This window comes from Hipposideros armiger, unplaced genomic scaffold (assembly GCF_001890085.2).
Source record: "Hipposideros armiger isolate ML-2016 unplaced genomic scaffold, ASM189008v1 scaffold_533, whole genome shotgun sequence".
Lineage (NCBI taxonomy): Eukaryota > Metazoa > Chordata > Mammalia > Chiroptera > Hipposideridae > Hipposideros > Hipposideros armiger.
Genome location: NW_017731883.1, coordinates 629,852 through 646,916, shown reverse-complemented (window position 1 = coordinate 646,916; position 17,065 = coordinate 629,852). Strand labels below are relative to the sequence as shown.

The 17,065-nt window shown below is 41.4% G+C and overlaps 1 protein-coding gene across 4 annotated transcripts in view; it reads left to right on the top strand.

Annotated features, from left to right (window-relative positions):
• RALB (RAS like proto-oncogene B) overlaps nucleotides 1-14,881 on the top strand; it is a 94,872-nt gene extending 79,991 nt beyond the window's left edge. For all 4 annotated transcript variants that reach the window (XM_019668709.1, XM_019668708.1, XM_019668711.1 and 1 more), the window contains 2 exons: nucleotides 2,936-3,113; nucleotides 5,926-14,881. In XM_019668709.1, coding sequence (XP_019524254.1) covers nucleotides 2,936-3,113; nucleotides 5,926-6,045 — 298 coding nt within the window. In that variant the 3' untranslated portion in view covers nucleotides 6,046-14,881. The remainder of the gene's footprint in view (nucleotides 1-2,935; nucleotides 3,114-5,925) is intronic.
• Nucleotides 14,882-17,065: the final 2,184 nt, after the last annotated feature.

The following is a 17,065-nucleotide window of genomic DNA, read 5'->3' as shown; positions in this document are numbered from 1 at the left end:
ACTGGCCCTCATATGTGGGATCCGAACCGGGGCCCTCTGGCATCCCAAGCGAGTTCTTAACCATCGCGCCACTCGGCCGGCCCGATGAGCTTGTTTTTTGATGAAATGATGCTTTAGATTATAAAGTCCGTAAGGGCAGGGAATGGTAGCTACTCTTCACTGTGTTGTATCCCGAGGCCTTCTTACATGGTCACGTGGTCTTTACGCAGTGAGTAGAATATTCAATGCTATAACTCATTTGAAAATGTGCTAGTTAAGATACATTAAGTTTATTTTGTTATAAGAAAATAGTGAACCGTTAGGCATAATTCTTATGGGAATTCTAATGGGAAGGATATCTTTCTCTTTACCCCATACCCTTCCCATTTCTCTTACACCATTGCCTTTTTTCATCTATCCTCCTTATACACATCTGTCCAGATGACTTTTTATTTTAAGAACCAGATCTAGAGTCTAACAGAGAACGAAAAAAAAAACCAACTTTTTTTATTCTTTAGCAAGTTTGTCAGAAATTAAGGTGATCAACCAAGGGTAAAAATGAGGAAACTAAATATCCCCCTAAGATTTGGAGGGAGGCATCAGTGATCTAGGGAAGCCTCAAGGGGTGAACTCCAGTAAACCAGCACAGACTTTAAAAGTTGAGTATCAATTCTCTGGTACCATAGTGTGTGTACTGTGGTGATCTATCAAATGACTAGGACTCCTTAGGAGAAGTTCTACTTATTTTTACACTTCTTTGACACACCTAGAGATTTGTATATGTGGATATAGCCCATGGAGTCATAATTGTGTTTGCAGCTACGTAATCCTGTTTTTATGCCTCCTTGAGGTAAAACAGGGCAGATGCAGACACTACCTTATTTTCTTCCCTGTCCGGAGCCTTTTGATTTCCTGTTGTCCTTTGACTCACCAATAAAGGAAATGTTGGGCAGTAGAAGAGTCATTTCCAGAGAATACATGGTGCCACCCTGTCCTGCCCATCAGGATCACTACACACACACACACACACACACACACACACACACACACACACACACACGAATAATACTCATTCCCATAGAGTTGGAGTATAGTCTGCATCTCATCTTGGGAGAAGGGTTTTGGTGGTTATGAGGGGAGAGGGATCCTTAGAAGGAAAAGGACAGGACTACCTAGAAGAAAAAGGAAGGGAAGTTGGTTCTTCTGACTTGAACTCTGACATTTAGATACAAGTCTCAGAGCTGTCCAGGTTTCTCATGTCATTGGAATCAGAAGAATGGAGGTGGATTAGCCGAGCCTTTGTGGTTAAACTTAGTCACTTTATGCCTGTTAGCAGTTCTAAAACAGAGCATTTCCATATTTATCTTCCAAATGGAAAGATCCCAACATAAAACAAAATGTTAATACACTCTTATCTTGAAACTTTTCCTGGACATATTCCATAAACTAGAGAAATGGGTTTGTTACAAGAAACCAGAACTTGGTACTCCATGTTTGGATCAGTATGATTATTGAGGTGATTTGACACGCCTCTGGAACAGTAGTGAGCCAGAAAGCTATCCGTTTTTATTGTTTATAGTTTATGTTGATCACATAACTTCTTAATATAGCATGCTCTTTGACCCCTGTTGAAATGTACGGGAAAGCAAAGCTACTTAGAGGCAATTTTCAAGCACCTACTTGCTTTTCTTTTTCATTTTTCTTAAAATACTTTTTTTTTTTTTGGGTGAGCCATCCTGCCAACAGCCTGTTGGCAGCTCAGCTTGGGCCAGGAATTGAACTGATGACCCTGTTGCTCAGAGCTCGCACTCTTAAGCGAGCTCTTAGCCAACTGAGCCACTCGGCTGGCCCATTTTTCTTAAAATATTTGATATCTGGTACTTCAATTGACTGCATGGAAAACTTTTAAAATACTTTTATTATTATGAAATGTTACCCTATATCACATAAAAATCAATGCAGATCTCCACCAAATACATTTTTGAAGTGATCTCTATTTGGAATGTATTGGCATGTAGAAGTAGAAATGTCCCCACTAGATCAAAATAGTGCAAGTGGAATTTTTAATTTTTTTTAATATTTGGTTTTGATTAATAACTTTATAGAGCTGAGATTATTTTTAGTTGAGGTAAAATTTAATGTTCTTTTAGAGGTGATGCTTTTGAAGTACTTTTCCATAGGCCTTGCAGTACTTCCTTTCATTTTTTTTGTTCACTTTGTAGTAGAATAATAATGCACATTGAATACAATTACTGTCTAACATAGCAGTCCTCCACCATTCTGTAACCTTTACTGTGTCTAAATGGAAACCCCAGCGGGGGGTGAGGGTTGGCGTTGGGGGGACTGGTGCATACACACATAGATATAATTGAAACAGAAGTTTCACAAAACCATACTTACCTTTACTGGTACAGGTTCCCTCTGATGTTCCTTTTTTATGCTATTTCACTGAGAAAAAAAAAAGATTACTGGTTGTGACCCACTAAATTGATTTCAGGATCTACTAATAGACTGCATACACAGTCTTCCATATGAAAAACAGTAGCTTTTATTCTCACAGAGAAATTATACCAGTGTTTCAGGGGGATTATTAAGCATTTTATGTATGATGAGATGATACTTCTTTCAGCTTGCTTTCATCTCAGAGGTCCTGTGGTTTTTTTCTTTTTTTGCCTAAGCATAAGTTGGGGATCCTGTTGAAATGCAGAATCCTGGGCGCCCATCCAGACATTTACTTACTTCTGTAGGACTACTGTGGGGCCCAGCAATCTATATGTGTAAGAAGCATGCCAGGTCTTTCTGAGAAGCTGACTTTGAAAACCCTTGTCTCGTTTCTGACAGGATCTGGGGGCATTCCCCTGCGTCCTTGGGACATGCCCCCAGTCCAGCAATTTCTTCTTCTGCCTTTGGAGAGCCTTTCATTTCAGATGGCTTTATTTTTGTTGTAACACCTCAGGGAACAGATCCTCCGCGTTAAGGCTGAAGAAGATAAAATTCCATTGCTGGTGGTGGGCAACAAGTCGGACTTGGAGGAGCGGAGGCAGGTGCCAGTGGAAGAAGCTCGGAGTAAGGCGGAGGAGTGGGGTGTGCAGTACGTGGAGACGTCGGCCAAGACGCGGGCCAACGTGGACAAGGTGGGCGTGCGCTGCGTGCTGCTTGGAAGCCGACTTGAGAAACAGCAGAACCCAGACGCCTGGTCTGTTTGGTTTTAAGGGAACAATTTATGGAAACTAGAGGAGGACTGATTTTTCCAGCTGTGTATGTTATTATAGTGAGAAGCACTGGGAGGGTTTGACTCCGAATTTAAAACAACCCAGAGCCCTTTCATTTTGTCACCAACCTTGTTAGAGTATGCTTAATGTCAGCGCGGCCCTTGGAAGTATGGCAAGATGAAGCCATTGGTTTGTGAAGACTGCTGGAAGGATGGGCATAAATATAGCAAGTCCTAAGATAATGTCCTTTCCTTCAATGTTGTTTTGTTATAACATTGCTGATATGCCATAGGCACTTAACTATTGTTTATATCAATTAGCCTCTATGGTAAAATTGGCCTGGTTTGCTTAGGGTCGCCGAACATATCCACGACGTTGTTAAGCAAGGACTTAACTGGAGCCCCCTGCACTGCCTCATCTTCCATAGCCCTTTGTTCTTCAGGCGCAGGGCTGGTTGTGCTCGGCTGCTGCTTGGGAGGCCCCCAAAGAAACACGGCTTGTCTTGATTTTTCTCTCGCTGAGTTATTGGTTAGATTTATTCTTTTCACCTTATGGTCCACAGGCAGAGCCAAGGTGTCTTTATAACTGAGTCTCTACATAGTATTTGCCCTCAGGAATCAACTCTCCAGGGATTTCCTCTCTCCCTTACTGATCCCCAGTTTACTTTCTCATTCAAATCTCAGAAGCTAATGAAAGGATGATCTCGATGAGTGTCGACAGTTTGAAAACCCACCTACCAGTGATTATTGTTGTTGTTAGGTCTTTTTTTTCTTTTCTTTTCTTTTTTTTTTTAATTAGGCTCAAAGTGGTTGTCACACAGCTAAAATAGACAACCTAAAAATGAGGCTTTCCTTGTGCCTTCGCCTTGTTCATCATGATTCATGCTTTTGTAAAATCTAAACACAGTTTGCTTTGGCAGCCAAGCAGTGGCATAGCTGCTCTGTGTGATGCAGCATTTGCATCTGGATCTCCCAATCAGCTTCTCATGTCTCTTTCTTATGGAGAAAAAAGTTCTCCTTACTTGAAGAGGGAGAGGTTTGTGACCAAACTTTCCTTTAGCTTGAAAGGATGTGAAAGGAACATTGGTATTTAGAATGTGGTATTAGAAGGGGCTTACTTTAGAAAAACTTTGGCAGCACCTGCAACATAAACCTGTTTAGTTGTAGTCTGCAGTGTAATGTGTGTTCACTTGTCAGCCACTTTTTCTTCATTTTATTATCTCAACTCTTATGTTGATTCTTATGCTATTCCAAATCTCTCTGTCAGGCTCTTTCCTAGCTGTAGAAAACACACAGGAAATCCAGATGTATACTCCATTTTCAAAAAATCAGGAAGGCTTTCTCGGCATGGAACTGTCGAGGTGTATTTTTTTCATGGGATGGTGCTGTTGTACAGTGGCTTGTCATCTCTCCTTCCTCCACTGAACCAGCTTGGCCGGCCAAACAGGAATCAGCAGAAACTTATGACTGGCAGCATTGTATTCATTTGTAAACAATTTACACGAAAGGAGATTATTGATAAGATCAGCTGATGAGCAACTTGGTCATCATTTTAAATTGGACACACTCCATTACCCTCCTCCTGACTTTTGCTGTTAGAACAAAAAGAAAAACCTGTAACTTATGAAGTGCTTCACTATTGCTTTTAATGGGTGGGGTGCTTTCCTGAGAGGCTGGAGAAAAGGGGTGCTCAGGTCAGCCTGATCTGGTTTGGAGGGGGCCCTTTCGGGGCCCTGAACTGGTGGTAAATGCTCGTGAAGTCCCGCACAGAAAGCTTGATGTTGCTTTCTACTAAGAAGGTATGTCTGTGAAAATAAAAGGAGCTTGTGGTTTTGTGTGGACGTCCAAAGATAAAAGCCTACACTCAAATCTCCCACTTTCAGTCTCCGTCATTCTCTAGGAGAAATCGCAGGCGTTTTTTTGTAGGAGGCATATTTTGTCTGCTTGAGTATAGACAATACTTTGGCATGATTGCTGGCACCAGAGGGTAAAACCCAAACTATTGTGACAAATGATAATCCGTATCTAAGTAACACTGGCATTTAGAGGACAAGTCTCGGCAGTTCTTGATAAGGTTCCTTTCAGCTGACATTGCAGGGAATGGAGGAGAGGTTGTTCCTGAGAAGTAGGGTAGGAGCATTCATGGGGAAGGGTGCCAGGACACCTCTCTCCCCATTTCCCCAGCTTCATCGTGCAGGAGCCTTTATTTGTTTATGATGCACGGCCTCTTTCTGCCCCGCACTGTGCTCCCAAGTCTGCTCTTGTGGAGTTGCGGGAACACTGTCCTGTGCAATATCCCTACCTTTACAGGGTGATAAGAATTAAATAAGGTACAGGCACTTGTATCATTCTTTCCTTTTCTGGTGGTTGGAAATGCCAGAAAGCCTGGTTACTGTTGTCACTCTCAAGATTTGTAAATGTCATGAACTGTTGTAGATCCATTTTGTGCTGTTTCATCCTTCACCATAGTATTGGAAGAAAACATTTTATCATTTTGAAATAAGCGTTGAGTGGTAGTAACAGTATGATGCTTTTGTTTTTAGGTGGATCGATGGTATGATATAGCAGAGATGTTAATATGTTTTTAATGTTAATTATTCTTATTTGCTCTAGACCTTTTGTTTTTGATGGCATATGGCTTATAAGTTTGGCTTTATGTTTAGTCTAATTGCTTCATTATATCATTAAATGGCTTTCTCTTCCCTATTCTCTTCACCCCTTCCTCCTCATGCCAGGTGTTCTTTGATCTAATGAGAGAAATCAGAGCAAAGAAGATGTCAGAAAACAAGGACAAGAATGGCAAGAAAAGCAGCAAGAACAAGAAAAGTTTTAAAGAAAGATGTTGCTTACTGTGAATGTCAAGATGGTGGATGAAGTCAATCGCAGCTAAGGACATAGGGCGGGTGGTTAAGGGAAGACTCTAGTCTACTTCTTGGTGTGTTCCCTGCTCACCCCAACTTCATTCATGCAGACTTCTCAAATGGGGAAAAATATTTGTGAATCAGTGGCTGGCAGAAGAAAGAATTCCTTGACCTTGCAATGGACTGGCTGCTTTGTCAGGAGGTTTGGGAGTTTCCCTCTTTCTCCTTCCCTGTCTCCCTCCTTCCCTCCCAGAAGCTTAGCTGTGTATATAGTGCTAGAGGTAGGAAATCGTCCAGTGTGTAGTAAATGGAAGAGGACTGTCGTAGCATCTTCCCCCCCACCCCCAGTTTCATAACATTAGCATCTTTGGTTTTGAAATGAAAATGTCTTATTTTATTAGGTTTTGGGGGAAGGAGTGGGGTAAGACTCCGCTAACCCTTGTCAGCTTAACAGTAGTACTCAGAAAAATCCAGTAAACTCTAATGATGTTGAAAAATTCAAAGATTTTTTTTTTGATACGTTTCTTGGCAATACCCAGTGGATCTGAATCATAGCTAAAAAAATAAATTTGAATTGGGCCAAAAAGGTCAATACCAAGCTCATAAATTCTTCTCCCATATGAAAAATGAAAGTTGTCTTTTTTTGTATGTAAATATTGGCCAATGATAGCCTGTGTTGGCTATTTTCCTCTTGTAGCATCCTGATTTTTGTGTAGGAGCTTTTTAATAGACTAAGTGAAAACTCAAGAGTAATATGCTTTATAATCAGATTTAAAAAATTACTTTGCTAAATCCTCTCCTAATTGCCAGTCCTATGGGGAGGCCCCTTCTTCTCCAACTAGTAATCAGCACACCCTGTCCTCCTGATCAGCTTCTCTCTGCTTGCTGAGGGTGGGAGAAGCTCTTCTTTTGTTTCTTTACGTGTAACATGAGTTCCTCAGAAGAATGTGATGAGTTAAAATTGTATTCTAAAATCATGAAGTCAGAGCCTGTGCCAGACATTCTACCTCTCATAGAATTGCTGAGTGATTCTAAATTTAAAATTAGAAGAAATGGGAAAGGAAAAGTCATTGCCCCTTTATCTCTGAGAATTGGCTGCTCTTTCTAATTTTTTTTTCTGAGACAGCCATATGGTTAGGAAAAGGTTTTTATTGATGAGATATTATTAATCTTTCTTGAATTGATATTCCAAATTCACCAATCAGAAAATTTTCTATCAGGAAAAGAGTGCTGTGATAAAAACCCAATATTCACATCTTTTCCCCATTCTTCAGAAGTGACATTTTACACACAGGTGCCAAAAATGAATTGGGGTGGGGAGAGCAGGAACCTTTCAAATTTATGGTTACTATAGAAATCGTAGAAATTATGAGCTGACTGGAAAACAATTTTGTATCACCTACCAAAGAACAATGGGTTTTTGAATTAAAAAAAGCAGATAAATATACTTTTTCAGGATTTCAGCCTTTTTATTTTATCCTTTTGTCATTCATGTGAAATGCAAGTATTAAATTGACAGTGAAGTTATTCATAACTGTTCTTGTTTGATGTTCGGCAATAGCAGACAAATTTTATTTCAGTTACTCCTTTAAATTGGGCTGTGGGAAATAAAATTATAAGTATAAACAGTAATATTAACATCATCTTTCCTTTGGGAAAGATAAGATGACTACCCTTCTTAAAATTGAAAGAGTCGAAGGTAATCACACTCTTGAATTTTTGACACAACCTAGTTTTTTTCATCCTAGTTTGCCACCTGTTTGATATCAGTTCTGGTCAAGAGTCAGTAGATTTGGAATATATACAAATAAATTAAAGATGGTATGAATTGTTTCATGCTATGGAAATTAGTATTGGTATATGCTATTAGTATATGTCTAAAATCATTTAACTGAATAGCAATCAGAAATGGGTCTTGCTAACAAAATAATTTATACATATGAGAGTCTTTTCCATAGAATTAAGAAATGTTATTTATAAATTTGAAACATAGTTACTTGCTAAATGATTAGCTATTGTGTCCATAGCCTAGCATTATTTTTTAAAGTATTCATTCTAGAAACGTGAGCATGTACTTCACGTCAGGCTCTATTCTAGGTGCTGGGATGTGGTGTTGAACAAGGTGGGTAAGCTCTCTACTCTGCTAGAGCTAATGCTTTAGTGAGGAAAGAGACAAATAAATGAAAATATTAGGGCAAGTGCTTTGCTGAAAATAAAACTGGGTAATATGATAGGAAATGCTCCTGGGCAGTAGAACTGCTTTCATTTGGAAGCGTCTCCAAGGGGGTGACGTTTAAGCTGAGGAAGGAGCGAGCCATGGGAGGAGCTGGTTGGGTGGGTGTGGGAGCTTTCCAGGCTGGATAACAGCTGGTCCAAAGGCCCAGAGATGTTCAGGAAGAGACCCCAATGGCCAGTGTATGGCTGGAGTACAATGAAGGAGAGGCAGAGTAGGAAAAGAAAATGTAACCGTCTGTGACTTCATAAAGTGATGTAGGGGGAAAATACCTCGATATATAATTTTTTACAAGTATTGTATTTTATCAAATCTAAGACACTATTGATTATAAGAGGTCATCATAATTTATATACCACTAAGAAAAAAAATCCTGCCCATTGAGTCCATCCTTATTTCAATGACGCAAAAATGTGGGGAAAATGTATGCTTTGGATTAGGTGAATTAGATATAAATTTAAATGACAACTGAAATATAAAATTCACCTCTGGTCTAGAAGTGACATAATAAAATACCATGGAAGCTTAACAGTGGATAAATATTAACAGTGGATGGGTACTAGTATATACCGTTAATGTTATAGTAGTAAACTTTACTTTGATATTTTTATTTTAAAAATTCATTAAATTATTTAATCAAAATTGTAAGTGCATGTGCTTTAAAATTATAACGGTCAGAAGTGCTTGTGATGGAAGCTACTGGGTTGTCGGGTAAATCATGACGTATTTTTCTATGTTTTTCAATGCAAAAATGCATCATGACTTTCCTGATGACCCAATACTTAGTCTTGCTCTCCCCTATCCCAGGCCTGTTCCTCAAAAGTCGTATCTAACCATTTCTATTCTCAGATCGTTCCTTAGGTACACCCGTATTTCTAAGTACTATCTTTATGCCGTCGTTTCTTGATTTTCCATCTCAGGCGTTCCTGCTGATGACTTGCTGTAGTAGATGAGGCTTAAGGTCACTTGGTTCCCTCACTCCCATCCCCATTTTAACAGTAATATCGCTGTTTTTAATTCCTCTCTTGGTGACTGTTACACCTTTTAAAACTATATATTTAAACTTCTGTTTATTATTCAATCAACTCTTGATAGCATCTCCTGGCTCCCCGTTTTGAAAGGTGAGGCTATAACACTCCTGCTGGTTACCTCTTGATCTCACCTCCCAGCTTTTGTTAGCTTTTCCTTCTCTGTTACAACTTTCACACTATTAAGGTAGGTGGCATGAATATCCCATTCTGTGACCATAATTCAAACTTTCCTGGTGTGTCTATAGATAAATTCCAAATGTTAAATTACTAGTGCAACGACAATTTGATTATTATGACGTGTGTAAATATGACTCATCACCGAGCCAAGGATCTTGTGGTTAGTGCATCTCTTTCACGCCACAGTTCTGGCGTCACCACACACAGGAGAGCGTTCCTGGTGTCTGGTCAAGTGGGTTCTTCCCTCAGTTGCCTGAATCACCACATTTGAGCTTGTTTCATCTTGAGACTGTTTCCTCTGCAGTTGCCCCCACTTTCTCACATTTTCCCTGAAGTTTGATTGCTCTTATCTTATTGAGAGCATAAATATATGCTCTCTTTTCCCTGATGCCATCTTTTGTTTTCTTTCTGTGCTCGGGATCTGCTTCCTGTCTTCTGAAGACATCCTCCTTAGAGCTCATTGATGGCCTTGTCTGATTTGGACTGATTACTTTCTAGGTCCTCTGCACAGCTGCTGTACTGACACCTGTTTTCATTGGACACCTGGGTTAATTCCAGTTTCAAGTCCAACATCTTTTTTGTTTTTTACCCTCATTTTGCTGGAGTACATTTTCAGAAACGGTATGCTAATGGTAAACTTAGTCTCTTGGTATATATGACAGTATTGTTAGTTTTGTCCTTTGTTTAATTGCTAGTTTGGCTTGGAATAGAATTCTGGGTTCAGAATTTTTCCTTAGTTCTTGGGAGACTTTGCTTCATTGTCTTCAAGCATCTGTTGTTGCTGTTAGAACTGGTTTTATTCCAGTTGTCATTTCTTTGTAATGGGTGCTCTGCTTCCACCCCAACCCCCCTTCTGGAATTGTAGAGGATTTTCTCTTTATCCATAGTGTCTGAAATAGTGATAGATCTAAATATGGGTTCGTTATATCACCCTGCCTAACATTCAGTAGAGTCTTTAAAGGAAGACATCTCTTCAGCTCTAGAAATATATTTCTGAATTTCTGTGATTAAGTCTTGTTTGCTGTTCTTTCTAGAACTCCTGTTATCAGCTTTTGGACCTCCTAGATTCATATCTGCCTCATCTTTTCCTGTATCTTCCATCTTTATTTTCTTTCAGATTCCTCCCCCTCCCCCTTGCCTATTCCCTCCCATCTCCTCCCCTCCCCCCGCCTTTTCATCACCTGTGATTTGCCAAGCACTACTGTAGGTTCTCAAGATACAGCAATGACTGAAACAGATGAAATTCTTTGCCCTCCTGAGGCATGCACTAGTGGAATGAACTTTGTTTTCTAATTCATTGTGTGTGTCTCTGTGTGTGTACAAAAGCTTTCTTTGTCTCTATTTTTCATAGCAATTGTTCTTGGCCTTATGGATTCAATATCTTGACATTCTAAAGACATTAGGTCTTTGTAAAGTTCGATTCCCAGAATTAACTTTGTTTAATTTTTATTCAGTTTATCACTTGATTCTGTTCTTTATCTTTTAAGCTGCAATTTCTCTCAAATGTCCAGTGACCTCGTTGTCCAGCCATATACTTAGAGAGACTAGGAAGACCAGCCAGGAGCTCCATGTACATAAGTGGGGCTTGTGAAATAGTAGGTTTGACTTTGGGATGAGTGTGGACACCCCTAATGCCTACACCAGGGAAGGTGTGCTCTTGGGACCAGCTGCCAGGCAGGCCTCCTTGGTTCTCCCCGGACACTCGGTTTCTTTAAAGAGAAGAGCCCTGGTGACAGACGGAGTAAGGACTGTTCCTAGGCAGACTTCTAATTAATATCACTATTTTCAGCCACACTCCATACTCCTGCTGCTCAGTCTGCTCATGTTGGGGATCCCACGAGGCAAACCAGCCCCACCTCTCTACAGACCCTTCTTCGTTCTTGTCATCTGGATTTCAGCTTCCATAAATTCGTGGCACTTGTGCGTTGACTAGCGGCCCTGTCCCATGCTCTGGACCCCCTGCAGCTTTCCTGTCCTAGGACTCGAGTCTTCAGGAGGCAGGAGAGACTAGCACTGCAGCATTGTCTTCCATTCTGACATAGTTTCATTTTAAGAAATATTTAATATTTCCTTTTTTTTGCAGATCAATGTTGAGTAAAGGATAGAGTAAACCCACGGATTTGACCTTATGCTTAGGACACTGGATCTTGGGAGCAGGCCTGTGGAAATCCCTGTTCTGCAGGCGTGTGGGGCTCACCACGGGGGTCAGACCTGGGTCTAGCCAGTTGTCTTCTGCCATCAACTTTAAAGGAGGTGTCGTGGGTTTTCCCTGAGCCTGGTTCGAATCCATTAAATATGTTGTCTTTTATCTCTCGGGTGATTAGTTTATTACTTGCTATGTGAAGTGGTAATTTCTTGTTTATCCTATCTTTTTTGAAATGTGGTTTACTTTTGATGTTCCCTTGTTTTAGTCTTGTCAAGAAATTTGAGTTAACATACCTGTGTGTTAATGATTATATAGGGTTTTTTTTTGTTTTTTGTTTTTGTTTTGTCATCAGGCTTAGGAAAACCCTATTTCCCAGTTATGGTCAGTTTGTTGCTTTGCTCCCTGGCAATGCTGTTTTTTAAAATGTGTGTTGCTAATATAGACTACCCGGCTTCTTTTTATGATTTAGTACATAAGTTTCACTTTTTGAGGGCTTTTGGAAAGGATGTAGTAAAAAATTTAAAACTAATTTGGGCTCTTGAGTTTATGGCTAGTCTTTCTGTGAAGAAGATACTTCCTCCAGTAATACCCCACACCCCATCTTGGTCTAATTTAAATGCGGGAGCATGTTCTGACATCGTGTAGCCAACTACTAATTCCTAGTCATTCGGCTGTGTGCCACCAAGCTAAATGTTCTCAGTTATACTGACATTATCGTCAGAAGCGTTGCTAGAATGATTGACTGCCCACATGTGGCTTACACAGGTAGAACGCGGCCTTTGGTTCTCTGTCTGAGAAGCTGAGGCAGAGCCGAGGCTTCATTTCTCACGTGGACTGTGAAGGTCCTGCCAGCCGTGTGCTGAGTCCTGGGCAGAAACGAAGCCGCCAGCTGCCTTGAGGACAAAGGTGCTTTTCTGGAGTGCATCGCTTCTCTCCTCTGAATGGTCTGTGCTCATGAGGCATTAAAGAAGGACCAGGTGTCTGCGTGATTTCCAAGTTCCAAAATCCTTAGGAAAGTTAGCTTCTATAAACTTTATGTTTTAAATAAAAAAAGCTTAATTATTTCTAGTAATTAAACCAAATACATCTCAAGGCACAGGAGTCAAAAGGATAAATTGGTTAACATCTTAAGGGCTAAGTCACCAAATAATTCTTAATATATTTCAGTAGTTACAGCTGGAAAAGCTTTCCTAAAATCTCATGTATCCAGTGAAAACAAATGTATGATATCATTATTTTCCACCTATGATAAAAATACATAAACACAGACCGTGACTGACACTCATTGACCACACGTTGGTTTTAGTGACAAGATATCGTCTTGGCCCATGCAGAGTCTTCATTTCAGCACAACTGAAAATGTTGCTCCTGGCTGCTGTTTCTCAGCGTGTTGGGAGGGGTTACAAGTGTCCCCCAGGGTTGGTGGGAAGTGCTGGGAACTGTACCCTGGTTGTGGAGACTCACAGAGTGTAGCTTCCTTATGGGCTCTGAAACTGGCAGCACTTTCCAAATGCAATTGGCCATTTCATCAACCCGAACTGTGCAAATTGTGTTCTGAATTAGGGATAGATAGGTTGTTTTAGGTAAGTGTACGGAGGTTTTTTGTTTGTTTGTTTGTTTTCCTGCAGAGATGCTTGAATTTGTAGGTGTAGGGAAATATTACTCTTTTTGTCTTTAATGGTTAAGGAAGCCTTATGTTCCAGGCACACAAACATTGCAGTCCGCCTCCATTTCTGCCAGGCTTTTTGGGGCAAGGTCACCAGTGACTTCCTATTGCAGAATGAGACGGGTCTTTTCAGGCTTCGTAGCATTTGCTAATGTTTCTCTGACTTAGATTTCTCCTGGTTCTTTCACCTCTCTTCTGGGTCTCATTCCTTTACTGCTTCATTCTCACCCACTCTTTTTTTTTTTTTTTTAAATTCAGGTTTATTGAAGAATAATACACGAATAATAAAATGCCCTTTTAAAGCCCAGATCTGATTATCTCTTCACCCTAAATAGCCACAGAATACTGCCCAGACATAGCATACTAGCTGCCTTCAGCCTTCCTCAGGTCTTGCCCCGTCCTTCCCTGCTCTCCATGTCCCCTGATTGCTGTCCCACAACATGCCAAGGCCTTTCTGGTCACGTCCTTCTTTGTGGCTTTCCGTGACATTCGTTATCAGTCCCTCGCATAGTTACTTGCTGCTGCCCTGTGTGCTCTCGTCCTCTCGTCGTGTGAGCAGTTGTGAGCCTCAACCCTGTCTCTGGGCTTCATATCATTTTTGGCTTATTGTAGGATCTGAAGTGTTTGCTAAATTGAATTACATAGTTCAAATGTGAAATCATATAGCCTTGATGAAGCACTTAATTAAGTTTTCTTTACAAAGTGGTAGCTCTCTTGTAAGGACCAGTAGTACCCAGAAGCAAAGTAGTGAAGAGAATATTTCAGAGCCCCTGGGTTTATTAGCACACAGTTCAGTAAACACCCAAAGGAGACTGACTTACATTTTAATGTTACCCTGCAAGATTGTTAGGAACTTTGTTTCTGAGCTAAATCAGGGAGAAAGTAATTCTGGTGGAACTTGTCTTTAACAAAAGGAACCAAACTTTTTCTACTCTACTTGTTCATCCGAAAAACAAGTGCCATCACCCTCTCACCCAAAAAAAAGAAAAAAAAGAGAAGAAAAGAAAAAAAACAAACCAGTCAAATGAGCATAATAAGACTGATTTTATCAATTCTGAATTGCTAATATAACAAATAGCCATGGGGAAAATGGCATGATGTGATGTTAAAAGTTTATGTTTAGAGAAGGTATATGCTGATGTGTACAATTTGGAGGTTTTTTTTGGAATTGGAGCCCTGGTTTTGCTGTCTGCTTGTCCAGCTTCCATGAGCCTCAGCTTCTAACAAGGTCTGTCTGCTCTGAGACTCACTAAAGATGGGCACCTCACACCTCTCCCCTCGCCCTGCTTTTAATAGACATTTCTTTCACATTCCCTTATTGCAAAATAATATTCTTTGGGGGAGAGGGGAGGATTTTTTAAAAGATAAGAGTCATTTTAAAATATGCCTTTTAAGAAATATACACTGTGATATACCCGTTGTCTGTATTTTACGTCATCTGGAATGTTCGTCAGAGTTTCTTAAAGCATTTTTTAAATTGAAAATTTCATAGACTATAAAAACATTTATAAAATGTATTTTATTTGCTGCTACACTAGATGGGTATTTTTGCCAATAATAAAGCGGTATATTTACTATTTCCTATGCAGTTCTGTGGCCATTTGTTCTGTTGTGGTTGCCAGAGTCCTCATATATTATTAAATGCTCTTAGCACTAGAGCCTTTTAATTTATTGCATCTTTTCCCACTGGAAGTCTCTCCCGTGCACCAACAAAGCTAGCAAGGACCACTAGAGGTCATTCTTCTGCCTCAGTCAGGTGCTCTCCAAATGTTCCCAGACAGGTTTGTATCCAGAGGCTTCTAAATGTCCACTAGGCGGTACAGCCCAACAGTAAATGTGCACGAGGGTGAACAGGGCTGCCAGAGATGACTGTGGACTCTCCTCCCTGGAAGGAGGACACGAGCCCAGCAAACTCCTGCATAGGCTAAGGAGAGACAATTCTGCGACAAATACTTATCCAGCGGCTATTTGTGGAAAAGCCCAAGCCAGCTGAGAATTAAAGTAGGTGATGGTAGGGCGGCAATGATAAAGAAAACGAGGCTTGCCTTTAATCAGCTTACAAACTTCTGGTGCTGTGTCTGTGATCATGTCACGAGCAGGGGCACCACTTCGACCCACATCCTCATATGTCCCAAGCCCTGGGCTAAACACTGGGATACACGATGGACTAGAGCATGGCCCTGACCCCCAGGAGCTTCCGGGTTGTTGGGGAGGACAGACACGTACACTAATGAGAGTCGTGTCATAATATGCTGTGCTAGCACAGCTGTGCCCTACCACGCAATAATATGCATGCTAGCAGTGTGCACTGGTGTTACACAGAATGGAGGGATAAATAACCCTGTCTGGAAGAGGAGGAAGGCTTCCTGAAGGAGGTGATATGAGTCTTGAAGGATGAAAAAGGCAAAGGAAAGAGGACATTTGTTCTAGACAAAAGGAGAATATGCACAAAATGAAGAGGCAGTGATGCAGCCAGCTCTGTGTAGGGAACTACCAAAGGTTCCATCCTGAGCAGGCCAGGTGGTGGCAAGTCACTGCAAGTCCCACTGTGGAGTGGGGGACTCAGTTCAGTGTTTGAAGTGCCTTAGGTTTGGCGTGGACCGCTCTGGGGGCCATGGCGGTGCCTGGTAAAGTGTAAGGATGTCCAAGAAAACTCTGGTTCAACCCCTTCTTCGCCTCCTGCTGCCCGCAAGACCTCATCCTTAGGGCAGGATTGCAGCACCTGCCAGGCTGAGTTGTAGGGATTATTTGTATTTAGGAGCAGGTTGTGGAAACAACTTGGGTTTTTTTTTTTTCTTTAAGATTTTTTTATTGGGGAATTGGGGGATGGGAACAGCACTGGGGAACTGGGGGAAGGGGAACAGACAAGTTGCTGTCGTTTTTGTTCTTCAGTCTAGTTGTGGAGGACGTTGCTTCACTGACCCAAGTTGGCACCATCATTGCACTCTTCCCGAGCGAGGCAGATCAGTCTCCGGCTTCTGGACGGCCGCTCACTGCGGCTGCTGGCTGCTCACGCTGGCTGCTGGCTACACACGGTAGCCCATGGCAACCCACTGCCACAGGGGCTGCAGCCTACGACGTTGCCAGAGACTCACAGCAGCCCAGCTCCAGGTTGAGCTGTTGTTCAGCATCTTAGCTGTGGAGGGCAGTGTCACTGGCCCTCATATGTGGGATCTGAACGGGCCCTCTGGCATCCCAAGCCAGTTCTTAACCATCGCGCCACTCGGCCGGCCCACAACTTGGATTTTGAATAGAGCAGCCTCAAGCCTTGGCTTAGCAACAAAGCTCTGTGTCTTTTGATGAGTTACTAAACCTCTCTGAGCATCATTTTCTCATCTCTAAAATGGGGATAATGACACTTCTTTTTAGGGTCTCAGGAAAGATTTAAAGAGTGTATGTGTGTAGATACATGAACAGTGCTTAACTCAGTAGATGCTAAGTGAAATGGTACGTGATGATATTCCTCTCCACTGGCAATATCTTAAAAGGCACAGAAGACTGGCGTGAGTTCAGTTAGCCTCTTGGAGTTGACTAGTTGGGTATTTGGAGCTGAAAGCTTGAATGAGGGCAGTGTGGCCAAGGAGAAGTAGAGAAGGGATTGGAGCTGAGCTATCTTTAAGGAGTAACATTAGGAAGACTGTGATGGGTAGGGGTGAGGGAGGAGGAATGCACAATGACTCCTAGTTTCCTGCTGTGGGTGACCAGAAGGCTGATGGCTGCCAGCTGAGACAAATCAGGGGAAGATGAGCAGGTTTCAGTGG